The 13,066-nt window shown below is 39.2% G+C and overlaps 1 protein-coding gene across 3 annotated transcripts in view; it reads right to left on the bottom strand.

The window, feature by feature from the left end:
• Positions 1-13,066, bottom strand: part of cacnb4a (calcium channel, voltage-dependent, beta 4a subunit) — a 45,247-nt gene that overhangs the window by 19,285 nt on the left and 12,896 nt on the right. The window contains exon 3 of one of the 3 annotated variants that reach the window (XM_084724884.1): positions 11,164-11,235. The exons of 1 other annotated variant lie outside the window; for it this stretch is intronic. In XM_084724884.1, the coding sequence (XP_084581010.1) occupies positions 11,164-11,235 (72 nt within the window). Of the gene's footprint in view, positions 1-11,163; positions 11,525-13,066 lie in introns of those variants that run through there. One more of the 3 variants, XM_084724883.1, reaches the window with a different exon arrangement.

Below are 13,066 nucleotides of genomic sequence, written 5' to 3'. Positions count from 1 at the left end.
TGCACAGACTCTCTGGGGTCCACAAGCTAATTACTGCTCATCATTGCTTTCTAGTACAGGTACGGGGGAATACACTGTGTATGGTCGCCTGCAGGCTGCTGTACACACCGGCCTCTCCCGGGTCAGGAGTCAGTTATTCCCCTTGTCACCAGCAATTAAATGAGAGGAAGAACTGAAAGATGAGAATGAGTATGGCTGCTACAGTTACCACCACTGAAGGTATCCTTTATGATTCACTGGCCTTGTAGTGTGTGTAACCCACCTGTCCACAGTCATTTGTTTGCCAGTCAGTCTCACTTTATCTGCCATTTAGTCCAAACCTGCCTTTTGTCCGTTAGTTTCTCTTACTTTCTATTTATAGAGACACAAAAGCTCTGTGGAAATGCAGCAGCTAACAGTGTGTTGTTCCAGTTGTCAGGCCAGTTCACATCAAACATATATTTATTGATTTGAACAGGCAACTACTGCGCGCAATAATCAGTGAAGTATTACGTAACATGTAAAAACCTATTACAATGAGGAACCATGTTGCATGATGTAATGCTGCACACAGTGTAGTGCAATGCCCATGACATGCACCGTGACATAATACGTGACCGTGTTCATGAATTTTTATGACTTCTTTACTTTCATGTGCAAAGCAGTTCACCCCTTTACTGGGTGACACACAGCAGACATCCTATACTCAGTATTCACCTTCAAAAGATTAAAAACAAAAGGACTACGTTAATCCATAGCTTCTACACAAAAAATAACTAAAATATCCCTTTTCTGTCTAACGTCAAACGGTAGAATCTACACACTGTCAAGCTCAGGCAAGTGAACCTGTCAGTTTATTGAGAAAAAAGTGTACTTAAAAAGTTGCCTTTTTAATTTTTAATTTAACAATGGCTACATGGAGCATATGCTGGGCTGATTAACATTCCTATACAAATGCACAACTTCATAAATTGCACAAAAACACAATATTTCATACTGAAATAGGCTTCTGGCTGCTCAGCTTCAACTCTGTGTCAGAGTTTCAGCTCATTTAGCTGCTGTTAGAGAGCAACAGAACTGGACTCAGCAGTGACCATTTTTTAAGACACTGACCTGAAGAAGGTCCCTGATGACAAGGATCAAAATGTTTTCTTCTTAAATACATGTGTAGTATCATGTCAGTGCAAACCTTACTCATGTCATCAATGTTTGTTTCCAGATCTAACAACAAAATCTTATACCTGAGCTGGGACACTCATTATTAGGTTTGTCATCTTCCACATTAATATCTATCCCTTATCTATCCATTATCTATAACTGCTTATCCTGTGCTAACCACTGGACCATGAAGCTGACATTTTAATATATTCATAACAATATTAACGTTCTTACTAACCTATTCCACAGTCTACAAACACAAAACAGGCTAATGTACTTTACGAGGTCCCCATCTCACGCATAATAATAATGTCATGTTGACAATGGGGCAGGTGATGCAGCATCTTCCCCGTGTTTTACCTCCTAAACAATGCAGTATATCATGTTACTGTATGTTCTAGAAATGCAGTTCTGTGTAAACACTCTGATACTGGTCTCACACAGCTCTCGATCTCATATTCCAACTCTTTCTGTCAGCGTTTATCTGTTTGACAACTTGAAATACAATCAGTAGGGAACAGAACAGCTGCCAACTCAAACAACAGCTGAAAGGTCCAGTGTATAAGATTTATGAGAATTTATTGGTAGAGTGTGGCATAAATTGAACTTAGTATTTATAAGTATGTTTTCATTTTCACCTGAAAAAGGAATAATAGTGTTTTGTAACCTTAGCTGTTTATATCCATTAATGGAGGCTGCCACGTTGCACCACCATGTTTCTACAGTAACACAAAATGGACAAACCCAACAACAGCTCTAGAGTGGGTCTTTTGCACTTTGTGCGAGTTTCATGGCGACTATAGGTTCTCTTACACAGTTGAAGGGGAGGGAAAGGGGAGCAGTTTTCAGTTAGTTGCAATCTACATTCTCACCACTAAACTTAAACCTACACAACTTTAAATGCATTGTAGCAAAATGTTTACAGCTAAAACAAATCCTACTGCACGACTACTAGAAATTGTTATAATCCTTCAAAGTTACACAGCAATGCAAAGGCTCAGTAAGACCAAAAACCACACTAGATCAAGTGGCCAGAATCGACCCTTCCTAAGTCCCACAAATTTTTTCCTTGGTGCTCGAGTAACAGTTGAAGAAATTTGTAACCTGGTGGAAATGCTGGTCAAATTCCTCCTTTCCTGTCTAACAAGCTTGTTCACCTGTTATTGCACGTAGCAAAAAGTGAGTGGCACCACTTCATCTCTCCCAGTAAGAACAATATCAACTACTGTATGTTTGACACAAATTCTGGTTTGTTGAAAAAAAAAAAAAAGTCAAAGGCTAAAAGAGAGATCAAACACGAGTCCCCAGCAGCACTGCCCATTTTGCTGCAGACTGGATAAACAATTGATCACAACAACTGCAGTAAAACAGAAAAATTCAGCATTTCACAAAATCTTAATCATGGCTGGCTGGAGTGCATCGCTGTGTGTCTCTGTCCAAGTGGCCACTGTGAGATGCAGCATGTCACCACTCGGCTGTTGAAGCGTGAAGATCATGGAGGCCTTCCATCTCTGACTACGCTCATGTGCCTGAACCGTCAAGACACATTTGTGAAGCCCGTGGCTATCAGACAGACAGCACTAAGTGTGGAGTTGATCGCTGCTTCCCAGCTGTTGATCTCATTTTTTTTTTTAATTTAAAAATAAATATATGTCCAGTAATGTTTCATTCTCTTAATATTGTTGGATCAACTTGCCAACCTAATCGAGACTTAAATTCAAAACATATTCTATATGATGGGTGTTTGTGTAAAAGGATGATCACTTTTAAGTCATTCACAAACCTAAATAAATCATCTATATCTATGAGCTGCTGATTCAAACGTGTAGATGCTTTGTGCCGTACACGTCCAGCTCTGGCTGAGTGGATCTGAGCTCCATTCTGCTTTACAGCCAGCTGGTGGACGTTTGGAGTCCTGCAGACTCAGCCAAATGGGGTGAAAAACTGGGCCCCAGCACAAATGTTTACCTAACAGATGATGGCACAGTCTGTTGCCCCCATGGATGCTGTTACATACCCTGTTCAACACAGCCCATTAACAGCCTCCATCCACACGGGACAGAGGGGGGCAGCGCAGACAGATATGCTGGGTTAGAAACACAGCCTCTTCAATATTATCTGAACATTTCTTAAGAGCTGAATATGTGAGGTTTTGCAGACTAGTGATTGGGTCCTTAGATAGCCAATAGAATCTTTCTGAGGAGCTGTTATTATGAATTATGATTATTGGTTATTATTTGTTACATGAATATAAAAAGTCCAGTGTGTGAGATGTACAAGGCTTTAAATATGGCAGAATAATTGTGTTTTATATTTTCATTAGTTTATCGCCAGAAAATAAGAATTATTGTGTTTTGTTCCCTAACAGAAGGAGTGGATCCTCTTCCACCGAGTCCATCATATTGCACCACCATGTTTGAACAGTAGCCCAGAAGGGACAAACCAAACATTATTGCTAAATATATCATTTTGCCTTCTGTGTGAGATTCACAGCCACCACAGGTTCAGGTGATTATACACTAATGAAAATATACTTATGAATATTATATTCAATTCAGGCCACATTCTGCCAACAAATCTCTGTAATTCTTAACGCTGGACCTTTAAGTGTATTTGTTTGTTCTTCTTTTAGAGAAAATATATTGTCTGGATTGTTTAACAGTGAGGTGATTGCAGATTCAACAGAATATTCCACATCAGCCTCAGCAGCGCTCGTCTGTAAAGTCATTGCATTAAATCCGCCCCAGATTGTAGATACACAGTTGTGATTGGTCGGCTGGAAAACCGTCTGAGCAGGAGGGGGACCAGATGCATCTGTCAGAGCAAACTTGACCTTCACATGCTGCGATTTTGATAATCGATTAATTGTTCAGTCATCTATCAAGCAAAAATGCCATCAGGTTCCAGGTTCTCAAATATGAGGAGTTTTGGTTGAATGAAAAAAGATATTGAAGATTTGGCTGTGCTCCAGTAAACAGTGATTATCATTTTTTACTATTTTAAGATGATGAATTGCAAAAGGAATTTTTATTAACCAGTAAGGAGTTCAATTACTTGTTGATGCTCTAGATTACAGAAATACTTTTAGAAATGAATTGGACATGTATTTTTTTAAATTACATAGCTTTTTTAAGGCAATATTTCTTTAAAAAAATATTACATCCACAGAGCTTCTAGAAAATTGCGGAATAAAAGTATCACGTAACCACTGAATCAATACTTTTAATAGTCAAGTAAAACTCAATTATAGCATTCTAAGGTCGGTTATTTCAGTATAACAGACAATTTCTATGAAGAACAGGTTGTTTGAATGGATGCTCTTCTCGTTATAGACTCTAGAGGAACAATAAAATCATTTTTAAATCAATAAAATCATTTTTAAATTAATATTTTTGTCAAATTATTGTTTTTTTAAAAAATAGGTACATTATCGCTTACATGTTAAAAATGTTACTTGTCTTTATAAAAACAGAACAAAAATTCTTACACAAGCACTATACACTATTAAACCTTTGTATTATCCTGACAGAAAAGAGTCAAATATGTGATAAATAAAAGTGAAAACAATTATGATTTCAATATAAGCGGAAACAGCTGTAAGAGCTGTACATGGAGCACGTGCAAGTACATGTGCACACACACAATGGGGTAAAGCTCATGGGAGCAGGAAACATGCTTACAAAGGGTTGCTTGACATCAGGACTAAGGCATGATGCATTGTTTTAAATTCTGCCCTGTTCATCAGTTTCTTCTCCTGCAATAGTGCCTTCTTTTTCCACAACCATCTCATCCAATTACCATCTTCAGCCACCTTCGCAGCTGAGCAGATGTTTTGCATGATACCACTCTCTGTTGTCATCAGCTGTTTACATGCCACAGTGAAAGAGACAAAGGTAGCATGTTCTTGATAAACTCTGTATTATCATTATGACATAGTAAATAGTAGTCTCACTGTATGGATGTGTCCTGCAGGCCTGAAAATAGTGAGTAAATTAAATTCTTGACTACTGGCAGTGACATACGCCTACTGTCAATTTATTATTGTAGAACTACCCATTAACCTTTGAAGCAGGGAAAGAAAAGGTGAGCAGGATAGGAGGAAGACTTGTTCTTGTTCTGACAGTATCGCCGAAACCCTACTTTGTGTCTTCTGTGAAAAAATATTACAATTGCATATCAATAATTTAATGAAAATAAATGGGCACATGTGCAACAGAGGATTTATACTGCATTAAGTCTTTGAAATCAACCTGCCAGGCTGGACGGAAAGGATTAATGCCTTTGTCTAGGGTTTCCAGGCGCCTCTGCTAATGATCCATTCAGAGCCATGGGAGTCTTTCCTTGATAAATAACTAAATAACTGTTATTTACTGCCTCATTACAAATGAAATCTATAACAGGAGGACTGGAGAGAAAGGAAGATAAAAAACCCCACACCAGGCCACTATAGACGAACACAGGTGCTTTATGTTTCACCATCTGAAATAATGAATTGCTCCTCTGGAAACAGCAGATGCAGTTTTACCTCACAGGGAGGTTAGATTTCTGTCTTGTATTGTTGCTTGTTGGTTAGTTATGGGAATAATTTCATTAGAAATTTTCTGTTATTTAAGTAATAAGTCAATCGGTTTGCTTATAAAAGGTGAAAAAATTGCAAGAAAATGTCCTTAACTAGCGTCCAGAGCCCAAGGTGACATCTTCAAATTGCTGTTTAACCAACACTGCTCAGTACTGATCTCAAAAACTACCAAACCAATTTGAGTGAAATTTAGTAGAAATAGAGTCATTGGGCCAATACAGAACTCATTAGTTCTGGGGACATTAGATCCTCCATGTGGCCATTTAAAGAGTAAATTACATTTTGGTGACCAAACCAAAGTTGGTGATTCTTATACGGATGGAAAGACTGAGGTAATTAAACTTGTCTCAGTTTGTTATGAGAGATAAACTTGGATTCAGAGGGTGTACAGTTGGATTTTTCCATTTAATAAGGAAAATAGATATAGGAATATCTCCTTTTATGACATTTTGTGAGTCTATTTGGTGTATTTATAGGGCACAGTGAACATGTAGCATAATGAACCTGGCAAACTTGCTGCACTCACACATTTCCCAGCTGAGACTCAGGGCTGAAACACACCTGCATGAATATATTGTAATCACTGGTTGGAGGGAGTATTTGGATGACACGGAAAAAAGTAAGTTTTCTAATTGGCTGCCATATTCTATTTGGCATTAACTGCCACAATTCCCAAATTGTACATGATAAACCAAATTCTCATGACAGGTGCAGACATACAGGTATATTTAGGTAATCAAGTAAAAATAAAAATGTTTCTGTCTAATAACTCGCATTGCTGTGGTTTCATGTGCTAAGACAAGACTAAATTTAATCCTAGTGATCTGAGGTAAATCACTGAGCAAATCTGGTCATCTGACTGCCGATTTCTGTATTCACTATATTCAAAAGGTGGCCATTTTCCTTTGATGTTGCATTCAGGTTGGGAAGCTCAAATATGGCCTGAAGTCCTTCCAGATTTTCACTATCCATTCATTTCAGTATTTTTAGCTGCTGATGAATCAGGAGGCAGCGAAATGGTAATGATTTGTCAGATTCTCTACTTTTTTTTTTTTTTTTTTTACAATTTTACAACATTTGAGCTTCTCATGCTGTGTGACATCAGAGGAAAATGGGCACTGTGAGTATGATGACTTAGGATACAACTGACACAGATGATGTCATTCAGCGCATTTTATCAGAAGGGACTTAAGTATTCAGAGCACAAGGCACTTTAAAGCATTCCCAAAATTACTATCGTGCACAGACACAAGCAAGAACTGCCAACCAGCCTCTCCCACTCTTCTCATTCTATCTCCTGTCTCTACCCACACACACACACACACACACACACACACACACACACACACACACACACACAGGCGCACTGACAATGAGTTGTTTGTGAGGTTATTATCTAGGAGTGTCAAGTGGCCAGTCTTGAGTCCATCGTGGCACACTCAAGCCTTATCTGTTCAGACGCCAAAGCCTGGTCTGTCCTCCCATCTCCATCCTTCTTCCTCCCCTCACCTCTGCACCTATCAGCCCCTGGCTAAAAGGCTAAAAGCATTTTTCTGCTTCATTATATCCACCGCCAACAAGACTGAAGAAATAGAAACATACCTTTAGGCTTTAACACAGCTGAGCCCAAATAAGGGACTGGAGCTCACCATTCTCAAACATCATAACTTCATTCATGAAGTTTAAAGGGCTGAAAGTTTTGATGTACGTAAAGTGGTCTCCAGACTCAGATAAGTCTCCTTCACATCCTTGCAACAGCACAATTACTTATCAGCCACTGCAGCAAGTTTCCTATAGGGTCTTTATTGTACATAATAGCTTTTGTAGAGGTGAGTCATACATTAAACTACACTGTATTTGTGCAAAACTGTAGCAAGTTGGTTACATCATCAAGCTGGGAAGGGAACTTTACTCTGCAACACTGTAAAAATAAACTATTTGTTTTAACTTAAAAAAAAGTTTGCATCTGGCCTGCCATAAAGTCTTGGGTTGTCTGAATTTGAGCAGACAACTTGGGGTAATTTTGTGATAATTACAAAGAAACTTTTGTAGTCCAATAAACTTGATATCAATTCAATGGTACAATATGAAGTTAAACCAACAACTCTTCAGTCATACTGACAAACATAAAAAAAAAAAAAATGGATTTCCATTTTCATTTTCTCAGTTTGAAAAGTCACTTCTCCATTTCACACGAAGAACTTGTGAACTGTGAGAACAAGCAACCATGGCATATCTTAAAGTGTATTAAAGACATACAGCAGGTTTTCATCATGTTTTCTTCAAAATATAAAAAAGAAAGATCTCAGGAGAGTTTCACCTCTCAAAGAATGCATGCTGGGGAGTCTGCTGAAATGCTGATCTTTAAAAACTTAAATGACTTTATTGAACTTTCTCTAGTACATTTTTTCAACTTTTAAAAAAATTTATTCAACTAAATTCCTGTATGTGTTTTGGTGAAGGCTATTATTAAAATTGAAGTACCTGTATTCAGTAACATCTTAGTCTAAATTTGCTTTTACTTCCAAAGAAACTGTTAAAATTAGGGCTTAAGGTTCATGATTTTAGCAAACATATTGATAAATCGGTAATTGCTTGAAGCCCCCAAACTGGAAATGAGCATAAACTGAAATTATCACCTAATTTTTGTTACACAACTGTGAACAACTCGGTAGTCCTGAGCAAATCGAGTCGATCATTTTCTTGATTAATTGATTAGTTGTTTGATCCATAAAAAGGTGAAAAATGTTGGTCACTGTCTCCCAAAGCCCAAGATGATGTCCTCAAATGTGTTGTTTTGTCCACAACCCAAAGATATTCATCTCACTGTCATAGAGTACAGAAAACAGAAAATATTCACATTTGAGAACCTAATATCATAGAACTTGGACAATTTTTAATTAGAAAAATTACAATTATCAAAATGGTTGATGATCAGTTTAGTAGTTGTTAACTAATCAATGAACATGAGGCATGGTGGTTTTGGAATAAGCAGGTATTTCGAATCATTCACCAGCAGGTGGGTGACATGGACATACGTTATATATGGTTATCTCAGACAACATTACATTAATGGTCAGAGTGCCAGACAGTGTTCTTGAGTAGCTGAGAACACAGTCATGGAGAAATCTGCTGGAAATGAGTCATACAAGAGAGCCTGCAGGTCATTACAGGTCGAGGATGCAACAAAAGTAGGCTATTATTTTCCCTGCCTGCTGCCTTAGATGTCCCTGGACAAAGTCTCACTTCCGATAATCCAGACACCCACAAGCTAATGACAAGTGCTGATAGCAAACCACAAGGACAGTAAGAGCTTCAAAGATGTCCTCTGTAGTGCTGCCAGTACTGTTCTAAACATGGTACAATGTGGAACTCAGTAGCACAGAAACATGAAAAATCAATCCAATAAATTAAATGGAACCAGAGTAAGAAGAAGTAAAGTAATGAATGAATGCAGTCAAACATAAAAGGCTGGATGAGACAGTCTCTCCTTGAGATATTGGGATTTTACAGAGAATCCACTTCCTGAACAGTCTGAGGTAGAAACAAATTGTCTCCAGCCTCATCAGTTATTCAGACCCATCATAATTGGACAATATCATATGATAAGACCAGCTGAAACAACAAGTAAGAGACAGTATTTCTGGTTGATGCTGTACTATTAGGGGCATATAGAGTAACAGATTTGACATATTTTGGGCATTCAGTTTTCTGTCACTGAAAGTCCTGTTTCATTTTGTGCACAGACAATGTGAAGTGACTGACAGAGCACTTCTGACACTTGGATGGGAATGAAACTCTTGAATCACAAACACATTATTAAATCTATTGAGGCAAATTATATCACTGGTACAGTTGATATAATGTAATCAGTCTAAAATAGTGACCCATTTCCTATTATGCCTAGTGCTGGCTTGTGTAGTGTGTTAAGTTTTTTATTTCACGTTACAAAATGCAAATGTTCTTTTTGTCGGTGTTTCTGTTTGCTCAGAAAATGTTAGTTCATGTTGGTAACTGCTACGGCTGTTTTTCTTTCCGTTTTTGGTGAAATTTTCCCTATTCACAGTGAAAGACAGGATGTTCAAATTTGCCACATTTTCAAGATTTTTCAACTCTTAATTACTCACTGATATGTTCTTTCATACATTTTGGCTTTCATTCAACTTCAAATCCAATTAACACTTCTCAAAATATTCGACTTTCTTTGAAGCCCAGTTAATAGAAGTCAATTACTCATCTTCAACCTTTTCGGTTTCGTGTCAGCCTTTCGATAAACATTTAAATATTCCACATCTTTCATAGATTCTTTGTATTATTCAACCTTTCAAACTAGCAAAGCAGTTTACAGTTTACCTGCAGCTACGTGCAGTTTCTTCAGAAATTGCCTTCTCTTTGTTTTTTTTCCTCCACAACCATCAGGCGAACCCCAGAAATGATCCCACAACTACCTTGTGGGGTCCATCCCACAGGTTGAGAACCACTGCCTTAGATAAGATAAACCCCTCTGTAAAGATGCAGGCATTGACAGGGCCAGACCAGAGAGATGAAGATCAGCTAAATTGTTCCAGAAACAATCACCTACACTCCCTTGCAAATGCTGTGAATAAAACAGAATGTGTGAAAGATTCCCTCCACCTTTAATATTCCTGAGGCAGCCAGGATGTCAGGTGGAGTTAAAGAAAGGTCTTGACAGATTCTGGCTCAGTGGGATTCCCTCCTCCCCTCCACCCAGCAGCAGCAGCAGCAGCAGCTCCTACATTTATTGCCTTTGTAAGCATTTTTCCGCTACTCCTCCGACACATTTTTATCTCGTGGTTGCCCACTCTGCTCATCAATAATAATACTGGCCTCACTGTATCAAAGGCAGTGTGTAGGTCTGTCTGTGTGTACCATCTCCTGTGTGTGTTACAGATGAGAATTTATACGTTTCTCTACCACGCATGCATTTCTGTCTTGTGTGAAAGACGTTCAGTGTGATACGGAAGGCCATTGTGTGTGATCATTATGGTTACAGCTGCTGCTTTTCTGCACACCTTGATGATGTTAAGTGGGACGTGATGAAACGAGAGACAGACAGACAAGTGAGAAAAATACAAATGCAGCCACAATGCCAATAAACAGAGCTGCACACTGGCCATTCATCCATATGGTAAAGAAATAGGGCTCAGATCTGCAGACGCTCAGTCCAGACAGGAGGAGAACCATCGATGAGAAAACTGTACAGTTGGTTGATTGAGGAGACACACGCTCTCTCAAATACACACACCCCGACACACACACGCACACTCGTGCACACCCTTCCCCCAGCCTCTTCCAACTCCCCCAAGAAGAGTGCACGCTCAGCCCACTCAAGTCTCATTCCATGGGTGTTCATGAAGGGATCGACCAGCCACGACACAACAGAAAAGCATGGTTTACAAGTGTCAGACGCCCTTGCCTCCACTCACCGCCTCCGAGTCTTCAAATCCATGTAGGTACAAGTTATCGTACATGGAGGAGTGAGAATCCAAAAAGCAGCTCTTCTAGACAGAAACAGTAGAGGATGTTCCACAGAGGATGGATGATGAGGACAGGGGAGTGACAGAGCACACCAATCTGTCTCCACATGAAGGTAGACCACAGAGCAGCCAGACCACACCAGAGCAGCAGATAGAAAAAAGGGAAAAAAAAAAATGGTGGAGCCTCGTGTGTGTTTTCCTGATGCTGAATTGGATGTTATTGCCCCTGAGCTGAGCGAGTGTTGGTTCCCATTATAAGGCAGCCTGGTTGTCCCCAGAGGCAGAGCCGACCTGGCACTTCATCTGCCTTCCAAGCTCAGATCACACAAGCCAATCCCTTCCTCCAGCACGGGCTGATGACAGAGGTGGGATGCAGCCTGCCGATTGGCCGGTGGAGGCTCCAGTCAATAATACTGAACGAGGAAGAAGCAGCAGAGGAGGAGGTGGTGGTGGGGGTCTGCAGTCTGAGAGCAGCATTAACCAGCAAACTGTGAGTGTTCTGTGCATGGATATGTGTGTGTTTGCAGTCATCTCTGAACCTAAACGCCCATTTTCAAAGAGTGCCTTATAATTTACACAATCAGGATCGAAGCGAACAGCTGAGTGATGCTGTAAACATGAGGCAGACCTGATGCTACTCTTACAACAAGTGCTCATGTGTTTACAGTTTCATAAATGCACAGGGGTTGTAAAATGTATAATCTATAACTGTTGGTGCAGGGAAACTGATCACACAGCAAGTTCACTCTTAGAAATGAAGGCGCATACTAGAAACACACACGATTCTTCAGCTTTTCCCCGTAGAAAAACCCTTTTTGGTCCCTGATAGAACCTTGTATATAGGTTCCACATGAAACCCTTTGGGAGGAATCTACCTAGAACCCAACATAAAGGATTATACCTAGAACCATCTGTGAAAGTTTCCACCCAGAACCATCTATGAGAGGTTTTACAGAAAATTTCTTCTCCTTCTACGGTGCAACGGTTCCACCCAGAACCCTCCCTAGAGGTTGTTTCCTTAACCATTTCCACCTTCTAAGGGTTTCATCTAGAACCCACCCAGGGGTTGTACCAAGAACCATTTCAGATTCCAAGGGTTTCACCTATAACGTTCTTGTCTTGTAAGAGTTCTATGATCTGAACAGAAACATTACAAACACTAAGAAAAAGTAACGTTTGCATTTTGGAAACTAAAACATTAAACTTAAACTACTCAGTCAAGTCGAGTGTGTATGATGGGAAACGTGGACTGTCCAGATACATCTACATTTAATACCATTTGAATCATGGATAAACATCTGAATATTTGAGCGTGAGGATCTTTAAACATCTATACCTTCAACAATCCTTAGATTGTGGAGAACTTATTCCCAAAAACAATTCTTAACGGAACCCTTAGACTTACAAAGAACCCTTGACAAACCCTTTCTTTAAAAAAACACTCGCATGGTTCTGAGTAGAACTTAAGCCTTTCAGCAAGAACCCTTTTGAGAACCTTATTTTAAAAAATGTAGTGTTTAAAGCTATAACATAAAAATTCTGCATTATAATATCTAACAACTCTAGACCTATGTTATATATTTTATTGAGCTGTGCACTGACATTATCCCAAATGCTCCCAACAACGTTCAAACCCAGAGAGGTCTGTAATTTATTCAAGGTAACAGTTTCATTCTAGCCACTAGTTTGTTCTAACTTCTTATAAATAGTTGTAGATAACACAGGATATGTCAGATACACCAAAGAATGAGAAAGGAAGTTCGCAAAAGAGTACCATAGTGGCAAAACTTACATTTAAGTCTGAGGTTTGACACTTTTTTCTGAGCAAAGAGACAGCTGAACACACTCACAG

Source organism: Lutjanus erythropterus, chromosome 8 (genome assembly GCF_056507025.1).
Source record: "Lutjanus erythropterus isolate fLutEry1 chromosome 8, fLutEry1.hap2, whole genome shotgun sequence".
Taxonomy (NCBI): domain Eukaryota; kingdom Metazoa; phylum Chordata; class Actinopteri; order Lutjaniformes; family Lutjanidae; genus Lutjanus; species Lutjanus erythropterus.
This window is presented reverse-complemented; position numbering and strand designations above follow the sequence as displayed.